General features: G+C 40.5%; 1 protein-coding gene across 2 annotated transcripts; it reads left to right on the top strand.

Moving 5' to 3' along the window:
- Positions 1-65: 65 nt before the first annotated feature.
- Positions 66-18,286, top strand: rbm18 (RNA binding motif protein 18). 2 transcript variants are annotated; one of them, XM_075455953.1, is made up of 6 exons: positions 66-264; positions 2,290-2,403; positions 9,395-9,521; positions 10,452-10,538; positions 14,118-14,218; positions 16,098-18,286. In XM_075455953.1, exons 2-6 carry the CDS (start codon positions 2,297-2,299, stop codon positions 16,279-16,281), a joined length of 606 nt encoding a protein of 201 aa, XP_075312068.1. In that variant the 5' UTR covers positions 66-264; positions 2,290-2,296; the 3' UTR covers positions 16,282-18,286. The 2 variants fall into 2 exon arrangements, with proteins under 2 accessions (XP_075312068.1, XP_075312069.1); XM_075455954.1 differs by having other exon boundaries at positions 10,452-10,532.
- Positions 18,287-18,472: the final 186 nt, after the last annotated feature.

An 18,472-nucleotide genomic window follows, 5' to 3' on the forward strand; every position in this document is an offset into this window, starting at 1 on the left:
ACAAAACATTAAACCGACTGCCTTCACTGGACTCCGCTGACAGTCAAACGTCTTACAGCATTATCCTGCGCCTTTGTTGTCAGGCGGTAGCAGTGCGACTGTTTTTCCTTCGAGCTAGCTAACTCAATCAGTTATATAGAAGGTAAATCGTTGTTTGAAATTAATACAATGACGTTTTGACGTCGCTAAAGCATCCCGAAAGAGGGATCGATCACACGTTGAGCCAAAGGAGTCGCTACCGAAGAGGAAGTTTGACATAACGAGGTAAACAGATATGAGAGAAGCTAGGTGCTACAATTCACTGCTGGTTTAAAACGGATGGTTTCGATTTGATTGATCTAATTCTAACAGAAAGTCTTAATGTCAGGACCGAGGCTGGTTGGGCATGAAGCACCGTGTGTATTCAGTCAGTCTGTCGTTAGCTGAGGCAACTTTAACTGGCAGCAACTTTTCATAGCTGTGAACCCTGACTTCTTTTTCAAGTTTTGAACACAAACTCAATGTTTACGACTACGTTTAAACGTGTCAAAACAGTGTAAAAGTAGCTCGCTGCCCATCATTTCGTGATTCTGTTTAATTTAATTTGGATCCAGACTGTTTCTCATCCGAATAGATGATATATTTTAAATTGTTGGCCCTTTGAAACTTTCACTGAATTTATACCTCTGTGCTATAGCAGTGTTAATAATATGTGTCCTTTTGGCTAAACCTCAGTGTGTTCAATCCAAATATCAGAAAAGAGTGAAAAGCTACGTTTTACGGTCACATTAACAAACAAAAAAAATTAATAGGCCTCCATGATCAAAAACAGAAGAGGTAGTTTTTTGTTTTATGTTAATTTTAAGAATGAATAAGGTTGAAATGTTGAGCTCTGTCAGCTTGCAGGAATGCATCTTCCAAACATCTTCCAAGTTTGTGTGGTTTCTGCTTTGTAACAGGCTCATATTTTCTCTTTAAAGTACTCATACTCATACTCAAGAGAAATAATTCCCTTGTTACTAAAAACTTTTCTGAAGTACATCACCAGACAAAAACAAGGCAATTTGTAGACTATTTGTGTATAAAATTCAGTTGGCCTGTGCCTGTTTGATTTTTATCTGAATCCTTACCTCTTAATCTTGAATGTTTTTTTTTGTCTGAATTAATCTTTACACTGGATGCCAACTTTATTCATGTTAATTCAGCACTACTTTGAAATAGTACTTCAGATTTTTCTTTCAACACAGTGACTGTAGTTTTAACAATCTAACAATATTCTCTGCAAATTGACTTTAATCTGGCAATTTCAGGAGAAAAAAATTGTATTAACAACCTCTTTTCATTTTTTACTTCATGTCGTGACCCTACTACTCATTCATGATCGGATTGAACATGGTTTGATCTCTTTATTCAAGCGTTAGGCCCTATGCAGTGGACCTTTGTGTTACATTTGATGATAGAAACGAGGGCTGCGAGATCTTGGAGAAAAACTTTTATTGCTTTATTATAATTCTCTGCGATACATATCCGCTTGTGAAAACCGATAAGTCACAGGAATATCCAGTATTTACTTGAGTAGACCTTTCTGGATACAATCATTTTCTCTAGCATAATGATAGCTATTTTCTGTGAAACTGTAGCTGGATAGAAAATAAAACTCGACTCTGTTAACTCTTTGAAGTGTGAACCTTCCTTTCCGTACTTGAGCAAAAGACAGCGAGAGTTGCGACTGCTAAACTGAACTTATCTTTAAAGAGAAAGTCATGTAGTTGAATTAGCTGCTCGAGGCAGCATTGTGTTCGAACAGTACTCATCTATCGATCCAGAATGAAGATGATGATTTGAGATGTTGTGATAGCTTTCAGATATATTTCTCATCACACAGAGCAAGTGATCAAATTAGTAAGCGATGTTGCTCTGTTCTTCTCCATGTCCTAACCATAACCCCAATGTTTCATTGCAAAATTAGGATATCTACATGATATTAACAGTATCCATGTGTACAAGCAGCAATCTATCCTTGTTCTGGAGGTTTATTTCAGGGAACTGGTGTGATTTGAGATTTGAATGTTCATGGTCAAATTGGTGGCCGGTTTTCTGTTGTTGAAGTTGTTTGAAATTCTCCATAATGCAATATTACTGTCACCAAATCAACATCTTACTTGTGTTAGTTTTGTGCTGTTTTTTGTTGTCCTCTGTGTTTATAGAGTGACTGTCAGATCCAACAGTTCCACATTGTCATCTTTACAAGATGTGCATTTTCCTCTGCCTTTTCTTGGGAAACAACTCTTTTATTCTTGCTCCCAACAGAGAACACATGTCGTCTGCTGCAGAGACTGTGGAAAATGCCTCTATTATTTCAGAGAGCATGGCTCATGACGGAAACCGCTTGTGGATAGGTAACATCGATCCCAAAATCACAGAGTGAGTAAATCCACCTCTGGTTTCTACCAGGCTCGTGTTTTCTTCACACATTTAGAAAGAGGTTCAGCTCCTCCATGTCATCCATCTTGATTTATACATTAACATTGTAGCAATCAATGACTAAAAGACTCTTGGTAGAAAAATAAGTTATCCTTGTATACTTTCCACATTTAATAGGGATAAATCTCAGATAACTAGAGAAAAAGTATAAACATCATATAAACCACTATTGATATTGAAAAAATGGCTGGTCTGGGGAGCAACCTTTCATGTTGATGTTAGCAGTTGCTATAATTTAGCCCATGTTATAAACCTCAGGCATTGGTTTTCAACTCACATGGCTCTGACTCATAGAGAGGCAACAAATTGTGTGCGCATGTATGATTAATTAACCGCGTGTGTTGTGTGTGAGTGTGTCAAAGGCTGAGACAGAGCAGACAGGGCTGGGTGTGTGAAAGAGAGGCAGTGAGGCGCGGAGACCTGCTCTGCTAAGGAGCAACCATCATTCCTCACTCACCTGCCCTGTTTACTCTCTCTGTGTCAACCCGTAGCTGCTTGTGTGTGTGTGCATGTGCGTGTAAGCATGTCTAAATGCACAGTTGAAGTTTGGGTGGCAGCTGGTGGAGGTGCAGGCGTCAACATACAGAAGTCTGTGAACATCATTGGTCTGTCTCACATCATCATACGCACGCACGCACACACACACATCACACACCTCTTCGGTTGTGATGCAGGTCTTAAAGGCTGTGTGTGCTGTTGATTGATAAGTACATCCCCACGTATTTTGGGATGGAGAGAAGGTATATTTTCAGGGTGAGGGGTGTGTTTGTGCGCCCATGGGGGGCTGCTGGAGAATGTACGGGCCACAGTTCTGGTGGGCGTCTAGACAGGCGTTTCCTTCCCCTTCCCCTGCTCTGCTCTACTTCTTCTTAAATAGTCCACCACTTCACAGTATGGAGGGAAAACAAGAGAAATGCCCGTGGCCCCTGCTGCTGATTGGGAAGATTAATTAGCTCCAGGATGGAACACGCAGGACCCTCTCTGTTTGTCCTGCTCAGCCAAACTCAGTGTTGAATAGGAATGTAGACTTGATTTTGATTCTGATTACACAAATCCACATCACAACACATCATACATTTGTCTCAGAATTTGAAATGGATAATAATTAATCTCTTTCAGCTAAGGAAATCAATAAAAAATATGTTTAACAAGGGTTTCCAAATCAGTACATCAATAATTTCACTTGATTTGTAGTAATTAAATGATATTCTGAATTCTTGCAGTTGTATTTTTCCACATTTTCAGGTATTCTGAAGAAAAGGGTTGAATACACATGGGTCCCAAAATCTGACAGGTGAAGTGAGGAACTCTGAGCATCTTGTTCTGCCGGGAAATCTCGGGTCCTGGCATTTATGTGGACGTTGCTTTGACACATACCACCTACAGTACCTAAATATTATTTCAGACCAAGCACCCTGCCCTCCCCCACATGGCAGCCGCACTTCCGAATGGTAGCACCCTCCCCCAGCAGAACAATGTGCTCGGGCACAATGCAATAAGTGTTTAAGTAAGGATCCCAAGTGGGAAAGCAAACCGTTGACCCAGACCTCAAACCGCTCAGATCAAAATCTGTTTGTGCTAATGCATCGTATGAAGCTTGATCCCACCTATTTCTGCTCTGGTTGGTCATGGTGAAACAATAAGAATATTCAGATGTGATGATGTAAGAAGGCAGCATTTCATTTTGTTTATAATGTGCTGCCCTCGAGACAAATATGTTTTAGCCAGCATGTGGTTATGATTGATTACAAGCTTACTCGCTGGAAGAAAGAAGAAAAGGTTTCTGCTGGCTTCGTATTTTCCAATGACGGGCTCCAAAATTAGGGAAAAAACATTCTAAATATGGGATTTTTAAAGATAAACTTTTGTTCTTCATTCTGTTGCCGGTAGCAACCATTTGAAAAATGTCCTTTAAATTGTTCTCTCGCAGTCTGTTTTTTGTTCTTTTTTTTCCCCTTGTTATTTCCTTGCACACCTCACAAAGCAGAAGCAAAGCAGGTGGAAGTGGAGTTTTCACCACTTATTCATGTTTTTGTACTTTTGCCTGGTTGGTAGTAATCCATCACCTTTCTTTGTTCTCTCTCTGGACTATGTGTTACATTTGAAGTAATGGACCTGGAATTTTCTGTGTGTTTTATAACAAACTCAAACTGGAAGATAACCATGGACCTACTTGTTCTCCTGCCTGAGAGTTTTATGTGAAGTCCACCTTCTTTCGGTTCTAAAGTTTTATGTTATCAGGATTTTGAAAAGAATCGCGTGGTCTTTGCCAAATCTTAAAATTAGGTAAGGACAACCTCAGATGAACAGCGACACATGACACGTTACACTCTGCCATTATTTATTTTACACAAACTGAGTCAAAATGCAGCGGCAGTATGTGAAAACTTAAGCACTTAATACTTAATACATACACTTAATTAATATAAACTTAATACAATTTCATCAGCAGCCAGGTACTGCTAATCAAATGCACTTTAGTGATTGATCATCAGCAAGTGTGAGCACTACTGTAAAAGCAGATGTTTTGGCGGCTTGCGTTCAGGCGTGTGTTGGCACAGTGGCGACAACGAAAGATGTTAGAAATTATGTTAGAGATGCAACTGTTTCTGCCCACCAATCAGGAAAGGCCATTAAGACCATTATAAGAGCATTTAGAAACGATCTGCGGTCCATCATTTTTCTGTGAGAAAAAATTATTCACAGGTGTAACATATTCAAAAGAGCTCCAAGGAATTGGAAATACCAGCAAATGCCCCTCAAAGTCAGACTGTGCAATACAGGTCTGTGTTAGCATGTTAGATATTAAGGTTCACATCAGTACATTTAGAAAAAGGCTGAACAAGTCTGAGTAGTTTGAAAAGGTTGCCAGGTGAAAGCCTCCGCTCTCTAGAAAGAACATGGCAGCACAGCTTAGGTTTGAAGAGTTGCACTTCAATAAACCACAAGACTTCTGGAACAATGTCCTTTGGACAGAAGCGACCAAAGTCGAGATGTTTAATGATAATGCACAGCAGCGTGATATGAGTATACCAAACACAGCATATCAACTGTCAAGCATGGTGGTGGAGAGCTGATGGTTTGGGCTTGTTTTGCAGTCACAGGACCTGGTCACCTTGCTGTCATCAAGTCCACCATGAACTCTTCTGTTTACCAAAGTATACTAGAGTCTAAGGTGAGGCCATCTGTCCGACGGCTGAAGCTTGGCTGAAACTGGGTCACACAACACAACAATGATCAGCAGCAAATCTACAACAGAATGTCTGAAAAAGAAAAAATAACCAGTGTTGCAATGGTCCAAGTCAAAGTTTAGCCTTCAACCCGACTGAATAGCTGCGGCAGGACCATTAGAGAGCTGTGCATACATGAATGCCCACTAACCTCACTGAACTTAAGCAGCATTGTAAAGAACAAAACTGGACTAAAATTTCTCCACAACAATACGAGAGACGGACAATATCAAACAGAAACTAATTGTCCTTTTTGGGAGTGATAAAGTACTATTCAATTTAGAACAATTATTTAAAGTCATTGCTGCTAAAAGTTGGTTCTTTGAGCTGTTGGACATGGCGTGTTCTTACTTGTTTCACACTGCCACTACATTTTGCCAAATGGAATATTTCACGTGTTGCTGTTCATCTGAGGTTGAATTTACCTCATTTTAAGACCTGGTAAGGCCTAGATTTTTTACATTTTTATTTCATTTTGTCCTGACACAAGATAAAAGAGAATGGGCTTTCTCTGTCTCACGACTGTAGCTGCACTGCCAGAAAGTCGAGACTGGACTGGAAATTTCTTCCCTTCTGACCTGCACTTTTCCCGACCGAACTTCTTGTCTTATCTTTTTCTGGACTGGACTCACAAATCTCCCGTTTTCCTTCCTTCCTCCTCTCTGCTTCCGAGCTCTTGTATCTGTCTCACCTGGCTTCTCACCTCCTCTTTTCTTCTGGCTTATCCTCCTCCTCCTACACCTTTCACCTTGCTGTCAACATCCCCTCCCTGAACTTTACTCTCCCTTTGCCCACCTTTCCCTCCCTTTTCCTCCCCCTTCTCTCCCCCTCTTCCTTTGGTGGTTTTTACAGCCCCCAGGAGGAGCGTCCCATTGTGGTTCAGCCGGCTAGCATCCAAAAATGTTCTTGGAGTGTCTACTATATAATCTGTGTCAAAAATAACACTTGTGCAATAGAATGTTACCGTACGGTACAATCACAAGAGAAAACTTTACGTATTGCAAAATTTAAAAGTAGTTGTATTTGGCTAAAATGCAACAATATAAATATATATATATAACATCAGCATGTTTGGCTCGGCCGCACCAAACTCCTATGATAAATCAGTTAAATTTAAGAAAAGGGCTCTCATTTCCTGATCAGTGATTCCCCTGTGCAGTTGTGCACTAAGACAAAAGTTAATCTGTCAGCGCATGAGAAAGCGGTTGATCAGATGAAGTGCAATAAAGAATTTCCTATGTAAGTGAGTGTAGCGCAGGATGAGCCATCTCCACATGGGAGGCTTGCAGGGTGTTGTCTGGGAAAAGCAGAAATTCTTGCTTGCCTATAAAACCCTCGGGGGAGTCGTAGAGGGGTGGAAGACATTAGTACAACCTGTTGCTTAAATCCCCTCTCCAGCCTCAGCATCCAGCATTGAGTCCCATTCATACACATGAATGCACAATTGTGTGAGCACGTCATACAATCACTTTTACTGTGACACACACACAAATACACGCATGCACAAAAAACACTTAAGGCTTTAAAAATAACAGGCGCCTGAACAATAAAAGACTGCAGCATTAATTTTCCTCAACAGTTGTGCACAACACCTGAGGTCACTCTGAGGCCTGAACAGTTACACAAGGTAACAGCAGCGAAACATAAACACAGGAAAGTGTTTGTTTTATTTTGTTCTTGCCTTTTATTGCTTAAAAGGGCGCTTAACCTTATCAAATTGGGCAAAAAACCAAACAATTGATAATGATAAAATGAATGAAGGCTGGGTTACATAAGTAACTCCCCATACGAGCCATTTGTATTATTAAATCGTGCAGTATTGACCACCGGGGTTCAGAAACTCATTGGCGTCACAGCTGGTTGATCCTCATGCGCATTTGTAACAGAGTTGATTATATCCTAGTTGATTATCCTGTGCCAATTATAACAAAGAAAAAGTTCAAATACCAAATTCTGAATTGTGATGGAAAACACAGAGAGCACAGCTGTAAAGAAACGCTGTTCTGTGAGAAACGTGGGCGATGAAAGTGAGTTGTAAAGCAGCTGTACACAAGGCGGACACCACTGTTTTTCTGCTCATTGTTTCTATGATTTGTGACTTGGATTTTGATATAAGTTAAAGGCCCATCAGTGCTGTCAGAGGATCAGAATTTATTTGCAGTTATGTTAGATTTTCTCTAGTAATATGTAATCATCAAATATTCCTACATTGAATTCCTTTCGAAACAATTGCAACGTCGAAAATGGGGAGAATATGTGGGGGATGTTTTGTGGTGCATCCATAAAACAGTCCGCCCCCCAGTAGTAGAGTGCATCCAGCTGTAGTTCTTTAGTTTTTCCTGAGATAATTTGTGGCAGCAGCAGTTGCTCTCCTCTGACAGCAAATCACCTCTATGATGACACAACTTTGTTCTGAGTAGTGTCAGATGTCACTGGCACGAGCAATATGTTTTTATTTCAGACCCTGAGATCCATTATCTCCTGATGTTATCTCCCAAAGGTCATGTAATGGTTTCGATCTCCTCCTTCGTGGCAGCTCATTTTTCATAAATACCGACACGGTACGCAATAGTTTTTAATTGTTTTGTACTTTCAGCTCTTTCATTCTCCATAGAGATACAAGGAATTTAAAAATAGCATCTCTCTAAAAGTGCTGCTGCAGGAGGTTTGAAGGGTTGTGAGCACCCTCGGGCTGGCACAATGTGTCTGACATAGTTGCTGTTTTATCTTTTTTTTTTATAGTCCGTTCCTCAAGTCGCTGCCAGTTCACGTCATTCATAGTCAGACAAGTTTCACACAAATGCAGGGTTTTATTCATGAACACACGGTAGATTGCTCGTCCTTCTCCTGGGAGAAGATTTAACGCAGTTGAGGGACACCAGACTTGTGTGTTCTGAGACTATAAATAGAAATGAATTGCTTCACACAGAGCACATCTCCAACAGCTTTGATCAGTTATCAGTTTTATCCTTAAAGAATAGAAATGTTCTATCTTTTTTAGTATTCTTTTACACTAAATTGAATATGGGTTTTAAAAAATATTATTTCGATATTTGACAGAACAAGCAACCAGACCATGTTTGTTGGAAACATCTTTTCCGCAGTGAAAATTGTCTCCAAGTGACCCTGAACTCATTGCTCTCTTCTTTGCTCTCAGAGAAATATTTTTTCCCATGGCTGCTGGTGGTCAGTTACACGCACACTGCATAGCTCTTCAATGAGCAAATATCTATCGTCATTCATAGTCCAACAGTCCCCAGCAGCTCCACACAGTCAATGGAGGTTGTTTGTGCAGAACTCACTGCTCAGGGGGGATTTGAGCCTTCCTTTGTTTTATTCCCTCATTGTCCTGCTACTGTATCCTCAGCATTGTCTTAATAAGAGATTTACTGTCACTGGCCTGCCACACCAGCTGGCCTGCTGCTAAAAAGGTGTCAAGGAGAGAAAGCTGTCATTCTCATTAGCCTCAGATGACAGATTCACAGACTGAACGGTGGCAAAGAGCCCGTGGAGCTGCTCCACGTGACAGTTTCACAGGGTCGTCCCACCGTAGTTCATGTTGTCAAGGCCTGATGTGGGATATAAGTTTGTTGCTGCTTTCTTTTTAAAGCGAAAAGAAATAAAGACATTTTACCAATGTAATTTTTTCGTCTTTTTCACACATTTTTGCGTTCTCTCTCGCACGATTCCTCTTTCGACAGATATCACCTTATAAAGTTGCTGGAGAAGTTTGGCAATGTTAAACAGTTTGACTTCCTGTTTCATAAGTCTGGGCCTTTGGAGGGGCAGCCACGGGGCTACTGCTTTGTCAACTTCCACACCAGAGAGGTACGTTTAAAAAAAAAACAACAAACAAACAAACAAAAAAAAGTTTATTTTATTATTCTTGCTACCACACTTATTTTTGTATGCTCAAAATAAGAATTCTGATTATTGAAAGAGATTAAAACCCTTTCTTTTTTTTTTGATGGTGAAAAACCCTAAATCCACAAATATAATCAGTAGTTTTATTATTAAATCGGTGCAGTAATTTGAACTTATGTGCACATACTCAGAGCATAAAAAGAGTAACTTTGTCCCTTGATGTGAACTATTACAATCAGACGCTCTATGTTATATCACAGATATTTGATTTGAATAATATTCCCCAGATTAGAATTGTTCAACAAACTTTACGAGACATCCACAAATGGTACAAGATACGAGCAGTCAGGACCTCTTTGTATATCTGACTGAAGTGGACCAAAAAAAAAGAGAAAGATTAAAAGAAGAGGACTTAAAAACAGTGAGCTCAGCTTCACAGGTTCAGCAGGCAGTATTTGCTTTGGAGTGTGCCTGGGGATCACGATAAGCATCTAGTTTCACAGCTAGTGTCTATCAGTGGGATATGAAGCCCTCCCAACAGGATTATACAGAGGAAGTGAGTGTTTGTCTTACACACTTACGAACAGTTGTGTGTAGACCTAGTTGGATAAAGAACTTCATTAATACAATTTAGCATCAAAGCCACTTAGGCATTTGATTAGACCAAACTACAGATTCTCACAGAGACACACACACCTCAGTTACAGCCCTCTGCAGGCAGAGGGGCCCATCATTATCTATTATCATTTCTTCTCTCTCTCTCAGTTATCAGGACTAATGATTTAATAACTTTGATGCAATTAACTAGTCTGATTTTTAGAAATACTTTTTAAGGAATCTGTCCGTCTATCTTTTTTTCTCTTGCTGATATTCTCTCTCTGTGGTTGTCTGCAGGAAGCAGAGAGAGCGATCCAGTGTTTAAATGGGAAGCTAGCTTTGTCCAAAAAGCTGGTTGTACGCTGGGCGCACGCTCAGGTGAGGGTAAGTCTCAAGCTCAATCCATACAGTACACAAACGTTAGAAAAACCAAACATGAATGATTGACTGTGGCTGCAGACAGTACGTGCATTTAAAGCCAAAGGTTTAGACTCATCCACACATTCAACGTGAATGACTAGATGTGTCCAAACGCCGTTGCTTTACATCTGGCATTAAATCTGTGACATTTCTGACTTTAAGAGAGAAAAGAGAAGCGATCTCGATGCCTGTTGTCACACAGATGGAAACAAGACTGAGAGAAAAACAATTAGACTTAAGATGAAGGACATTGATGAAAGCAGATCTTGGATCTGGTTTGTTATATATTGGTAATTGTGTATTTTTCATCAGTTAAGTATTTTGATATTACTGCCACCGTAGCTTATTTACAGAGAGCACAGAGAGCACAGAAATCCCAGCGCTACCTATGCCTGTGTCTTAACAATAGACAGCCTGCTGACGAAGGATGAAGGGATATCCTGTATAGAGACGACTCACGCCCTACGCGCACGCACACACACACACACACACACACACACACACACACACACACACACACACACACACTAACAAATACACACACATGCGCACAAAGATACAGTAGAGGGTGGTGAAGGTCAACCCTGCCGCCTCTTGGACAACACGCTGTTAGATAAATCTGCTCACAGATTCATAGGAACTGGGCTACGTCCACCATTCCAACCAAAAATAGCAGCTGACTCTCACAAATACACAATTTTGGATGTTTTTATCCCAGATGTATTTAGTGCCTTCTGACTTTGGATGATTCAAATGCCAAAAAAAAAATAGATGTAACTACTTAGCTTACAAAGAGCGTCCTCTTAGTAATTTCCCTCGGGATAAATAAAACTTCTTGAATCTTGAATCTCTGCCACTAACTTTAGTTCACGCGTAATATGAATGGATTCTTAGATGCTGTGCTGCCTGAATGGAGCGACCTCTGATGTTCACTATCCTCTGGATTTGATGCTCTTTCAGGGGCAAATCATTACCCCAGTTTCCCACCCACCCATCTCCATCCCTTGTAAGTTGCAGCCAGCGTGCAAACCGCTCAGAGCTTGATTTTGGTCTCTGATGTTTTTAGCTGGCCATTTAGACGTGCCTTTTGTAGTAGTGTCCAGACTGCTAGCAGTGATACACCGCAGAACAAAGCAAACTGATGACATGCCAGCAATGCTGTCGGGAAAGACCTGAACTTTCCTCACTGCTGTATTTTTGATCCTTCAGTTGAAATAAAGATTATATTCAACAACATGATACTACATCTCCCAGTGACACTGCCCCATAGCGATTTGTTTTACTCTCCATCATTACTTGTGGCAGTATCTCTACTCAACATGCTGCCAAAAAGCTCAGTGGTCCCACCTCTTTTCTACCAATTTTTTTTCTTTATATTGCTCAGAATCTGGGGAAGAAAAACTTGGAGGTTTGCGAATCATTGCGATCAAATGTGCCCACCAGGCAGTTATAGCATCAAAAGCATTCACTACAGCATGTTAAGTCATTATACCAGATTCCAAAGTATGAACTGAGTGAATGCTTGAAAATGTGTTTTTAGTGGTTTCACCCTTAAGGGATTTCACAGGTTGTGTGTCTTTATAGCGACTCAGATCATAGTGTTGACTAGTTCCAGATCACCCCTCCCCAACCCCCACCCCAATGAGCCAATGTTTGTTTAAAGAAGCCACACTAGATCCAAGCCCTTATGTTGAAGTGTTGCCCTGGTTCTTCTGGTGTTGGAGGGGACTCGAGTGGACTGACCTGTGATTTTGCCACAGTCAGTTTATACCATAAACGCCCTTCATCCGAGGCCGGCTACCATCGGGCTGGGCAGGTCGCTATTCCATTACAGGGCGAAAACCAAGAAAAACACTCAGTGAATTTAGAATAATTATCTAACCTAATCTGCGTGTTTTTGAGTTGTGGGAGGAAGCTGTGGTATCCAAAACCCACGCAGATAAAGGGAGAAGCTGCAAACTCCACAAAGATTCAAATTGGGCAAACCTTTCGCTGTGAGGGAACAGTGCAAACCTTCTTACTACTGTGCTGTCTCTAATTACCAATCATAATAAGATATTTAAATCTGTTGACGTAATTTTTCTGAGGTTCGGGACCATATTTATTACTGTTAGTTCACATTTATCATTAAATGGTTAAACCTTTTTGTTTGACACGTCCTATTTGTTATGAATCATTAATTAGACAACAATTTAAACAATTTATTTAAAGTTTTTTGTTGTTGTTGTTGTTGTTTTTAAGCAAAATTGATTGATGAGATAACCAACAAGTTGTTCATAATGAGAAAAAAAAAAGATATGCGTATTGTATTAGTTATTACATGAGAATTTGTACATTATTACAAGTTCCCATGAAACAACTGGTCTGTTAGCTTCTGCATATTTAGCCAAGGAGCCCAGTCCCTCCCCAGTCTGCTCTGATAGGTCAGCTCCACTGGCCAGAGCAGGAAACATTATTGTCATTATTTGTTATTCTGCATCAACTGTTGAAATTCAAATCAAATCTGACTCAATGTTGACTTTAGAATCCAATCATCACTAACAGTATTTCTCGCATTCTCGGCTCTTCTCCTGTACAGTATAAAGTAATTGCTGAGAGATCATTATAACACAGAGGTTTAACCAAACAACTAGAAGCATTTTGTGATGGCTTTCCCATTACGTAGGCCTTGGATTGTTTACTGGTTCAGTATGGCCTTACTGGCTCTATGCAGATCTATGTGCATTCCGGCCACATGCCTTTAGGAATAGGTGGAAGGGAAGGGTCCTGGCTGGTGGAATGGTCATTGTTTTACACTTATTCTTGGCTATACATGTTGTTTATGTCATGGGACAATATGTAAAAATGTGTGTACGCGTTTGTGCGCTCATGTCACTGCAGCTGATTCTGTTCCAGCTGTGCCAACTGCAGCTTTGTCAGATGATTTCTAAGCATTTTATTTCTGTTAATGGAAGCTGCTGCAACAAGCTCTGGAGATTATCATAGCAGTCATGTGACCTATGCTTTCTTTTTTTTTTCCTTTTTCCTTTTTGTTTTTTCTCCACAGGTTAGGAGAACTCTGTGTTGGCTGTTGGAGATGTTTGGAAGGTGGTTTTGAAAGGAATGAGTGCAGATGTTGCTTGTTGCTCGTCAGCTGGTCCCACTTTATCCTCCCTCATCCCTTAGGGTGTGATTATGAGCTGGACACGGTCCTGCCTGGTTACTGTCTGCTCGCACCGACACAAACAGCATCAGCTCAACTGTTTAATGATATTCATATTTGCGGAAGAGAACTCAATTTGGCTCTCCAGAGAATTGCTGTCTGTATTTATTGTTTGGTCTGATGGTTTCTTAATGTCAGGTTGATATGATTCCTTGTTAATCTCATTCAATCTCACTTCTTTTTATTGGTGTACTTTGGGACTGTCCTCGTGTGTGTGTGTCGTTTCTTGCTCTGCTTGTTATTTTACTCCTTTTGTTTGTCTCCCTCCATCTGTGTACGTCTCTTTTTTCTTTTTCTTTTTGTTCTTTTTTTTTTTTTTGCTCGCTGTTTACCGTTTACAGAGGTTCGAAGGTTTCCGTAATGACAAGACGATGCCTCCAAGCCTGGAACCTTCCTGCAGTGGTTCAGGAGAGGCAGGATCCATAACGACCAGCCACCTCAGGTTGGCGTCATTCACACACAAACACCATCATATTACCATTTGAACTTTTTTGTTCTTTTAAATTCTTCTCAGAGTGCATTTTTGCTAAGATAGCTAAATCAAAATCTTTTTTTCTGAACCCGTCTGCCCTGAAATCACCTTACTAACACCCAAACCCTCTTTAAACCAGTCTCCAAGTTACATACAGTATACCAGAAAACACTGTTTTCCGACTTAAGCATGTTTACTCACGATGCAAGGCTTCTTTACTGTAAATTTACCCATCAACAGACATTATTTCATCATCACGCCCCTGCTTCAGCTCCTATTTAGGATTTCTTGGCTATTTATAGCGTGGTTGTGACCACATTTCAAAGCCCCTGCCTTTAAAGTAAACAATAAAAAAATGACATTTGATTGGTGGCTTTTCATGTCCACTCAGCCTGCAAACCCTACTTACTCAACAACCTTTAAACTAAAATAAAAACAGCCTATTTGCACCATTCATATGAATGTACATGTGAATTGGCATGCTGTTTTTATTGTGTGTTGCATGGTGAATTTATTTGGACGGGCTTCTGGCAGCCTCCCTCCAATTTTACCAAATTAAGCATGCAATGTGTGTATTTGTTCAGCAAGTGCTAGTTAGCTTAATTGGTAAGGTGCAGGGTTTTCATTATAAAGGTCATGGGTGTGAGCCCCACTCAAGTCATCATTTGTCTTATTACTCCATAACATAGCCACTGAAACCATGTTGAAACAAAGCAAAGGTGCAGGCAGCCTCCCTTCCACTAAACTCACTTTTAAATAGCTTTAGTCTGTCCTAAAAGACAACTCTGAAGCATTAAATTGCTCAGTGGGAAGTTAGCACAATACAAGCGTTACGGTATCACTTTGCTTTAAGCGTCTGAACTTGGTGGCTTTTTATAAAAACTTCTATAAGCTTCTAAAACCCAAGAATCTAATCTCCAAACTCAGTTCATGTTGTGCAGTGGGCAAGGTGGAAACTTTTTGGGCTTAAACTCTTTTACCCTCAGACGTGGTCCGATGCCACTTCAGCATACTGAGACTTAACTGAGGCAGCACAAATACGCTAACATATCCCCCACTGTCCTCAAGCTCGGGCCCTGAAGTTGTAACGAGAGAACTGGTGGGCTTTTTTGCTTTCACCACAGCTCAAGCTGAGTTCATCTGAGTACAGCTGGACCCACACTTTGGCTTCAGAACCATCTGGGTGTAAGTGTTGAAGTACTGTCAAAGCAAATTCCAAGATGTTCCATTAATGTGGCTACATTCGCAGCCCCTTTTCACATACACACACACGTTGCAAACGCAACAGGCGAATGGCGCTCTGTTAGGTCAGCGTATGGTGTGTGTGTCAACTCTAACCAATACAGTCCTGTGTGAGTAGAAAACTGTCAGCTATCAGGTTCTTCTGTGGAAAAGGTTGCACACTTTGCCTCTAGTGTAAACTTCACTTCACAACATCATTCTCTCCACACAGCACAAGCGAGGAAATGCACACTTAACCCCCCCCATTCCCCCACTCTTCTTTCATTCTACTGCTTTTTAGATATTTCTCTCACACACTTACTCATTCCCTCCTTCACTCTCCCTCTCAAGCACTACAATTTTTCCTGCCATCTTCTCTCACTTGCGCCTCCATATTCTGTTTCACCATTTAAATAAAAGCTTCTCTCTGCTGCTTCATGCAGTTGTTGATCTCTCGCTTGTGCTTCATTCCGCCTGTCACTAAGAGTGCTAATAGCTCTTTTTTTTTTCTCTAGCCCCTTCTAGCCAAAAACTCAGTCTGTCCATCACTCAATTTGTCCTTCATCCTCTCCTTCCCTCTTCATCTTCACTGTTAAAATCTTCCCTCTGTCTTTCTCCCCACCCCCAGCACCAGTGCTAAGATTCGTGCCATCGAGGCCAAGCTCCAGATGATGGAGGACAATCCCGACGATAACTACTCTGGCCCCTCAGCCTACGTTTACAACAAACCGCAGGAGAAGAAGCGCTGGGAGCCCTACTCGAAATCGCACCACAGTAACCAGAGCAGGCCCTTCCGCAAGTTTAGGAGATGACCCATCCTCCCTTTTATTCTGGAGCCCTCCTTGTCCCTGTTTACAACACCTCAGCCCCCACCTCCACACAGACAGTCCCTTCTCTAGACTATTCACACCTGCGATGGGAGTAGATGATTTGGAAGTTGAACAACAGCCGGACTTTAACGATGATCATGGTGAAGCCCTGAAAGTTCTTTTTTCCCCCTCCGTGTTGATTCAGGCTACCATCGCTGTTATGTAGTCGGACATATGGCCCATACCCGACTGCTGTGGAAGTTGTCTCCTTTATCACTTGAGCAGGTTATTCGTGGAGCTGTAAGTCACATGATGAATAGCTCAAATGTTGTTGTTCAGGAGCCTAAATGCTGATTCTGTTGTTGTTCTTGACTTCTGAATGCCTTCTTTATTGCAGATCACCTTATTTAAAACCTTTTTTTTTTTTTTTTTTTTTTTTTGGAGGCCTAACTTTTCGGTCTGTCTTTATTTTCAAGACTTGTCACTGGTCTGTAAAAGTAGAATTAAAAATAAAAGGGCCACAAGCCACATGACCCTTACTGTTGCAATATTCTGTTTAGTTGGTTTTATTTTATCTTTTGAATTTTATTCGTGTGTTTGCGTGGTCGCTTCTTCTGTTCCTACTCTTACCAAAATCTGTGTCATGTGCATATCTTTGGCTATTTTCCCTGACTCCGATCTCCTTACTTTAATTTCAATTAAAACTTAATAACCACACAGATAATGATAGTAACATGAGTTGTAGATATAAACTTTGCCAGACCCGCTCCATGCCTTTTATTACCAGATGCTGTTTTTAAAAGGATTACCCAATAAAAGTTGATGCACCTTCATCACAACTAAGGAGCCCATAAAATGATGTTGAATTTCTAGAAAAGAAAACGGAAACAAACACAAACCTGCCATGGCAACGCTGTTTATAATGGGCGGACAACCTCAGCTACTGTTGCATTTTTGATGTTCAGTTTTCTTGCCCCCCTTGAGATAACAAATATTACATGAAATATAAAATGTGTACAGTCTATACTCTGTAATTAATTGATTAATTCATATTTGGTTGGTCCTCACGCTGCTCAAGTGAAAGATTCTCTTTCTAGCTTGGTTTTGATTCCATTTTGTGGCCATATTTTAACATGGCACTTTTAAACGTGCACTGAGTTGTTTTTTCTTCCCTTCAGGTTGAACATGCAGTATGAGCCAATGAAAACAGCTGTAGACATTTTTTTTTTAATCTGAATTTGGTTGTCTGGAGGATACATTTGCTCACCAGCAGCACCAGTCTTTCTAAGAACCAACCAAGCAGGTTTACCTCATCCGAATATACTAGCAGCGGGGCTGGGAATCCGCTTATACTGGACGAAAATACGCAAATGATATAAAAAGGGACAATTAAAATCCTACCTCTTAACATCAGCAATCAATTCTTCGAATTTCTATGTTGTAAAATCACCCACCGGGTTGTTATCAATAAAAGGCCTCAAATATATTTTCGGTTGAAATGAACTTTTCTTGGAGATGCATTATATATTTATTTTCTTTTTTTCTTTTGATTGGACGCTCTCTGACTGGTTTTTGCGCATATTCGTGGAATCTTTGCGGATTGCCATGTTGAGCCGGTGTTGGGCACGCATGTCCTGTAATTATGAGTCTTGCCTTTCGCTGAAAGATCCTGTGAGTTTTTGCAGCATGAGATGCTTTCTTTTTCACGAACATTTTTTTGTTTGTTTGTTTTTCTTCGTAAAGATTAGGCCGCGAAAAGCAACAGTTCAACGGACCAGCGTAGATGGACTGAAATAAGACTTAAAGAAAATCTAAGTACGAGGTTATTCTCTGTCCTACAAACTCTGATCAGACTTCTTTTAAATACTGTCCTACGTGTAGAGAATTTCAGATGTTTATGTGAATAACATATTTATTTAAACCGTAAAAGTTATTGTGATGGTCATCAAATAACGTTGTACCTGAGCCGTGGTTCTCATCAGAATTTAAATAAATAAACTACATAAAATGTTGTGCTTTCTGGGATTTTAATGAATGCAGTCTCACAATCTTCAGTTGCATGTAATCCGTTCTTATTGGTCTGTTTAAATGTGTAGGCCTTCAGCTGAAACTAGATGTGAAAATGAAATAATCGACGTTCCAGAGAAAGTTTATTCAAATGCGCAAAAATCTTCGCGGGGATTCCTATGCATCA

The sequence above is a fragment of the Odontesthes bonariensis genome, chromosome 22 (genome assembly GCF_027942865.1).
Source record: "Odontesthes bonariensis isolate fOdoBon6 chromosome 22, fOdoBon6.hap1, whole genome shotgun sequence".
Lineage (NCBI taxonomy): Eukaryota > Metazoa > Chordata > Actinopteri > Atheriniformes > Atherinopsidae > Odontesthes > Odontesthes bonariensis.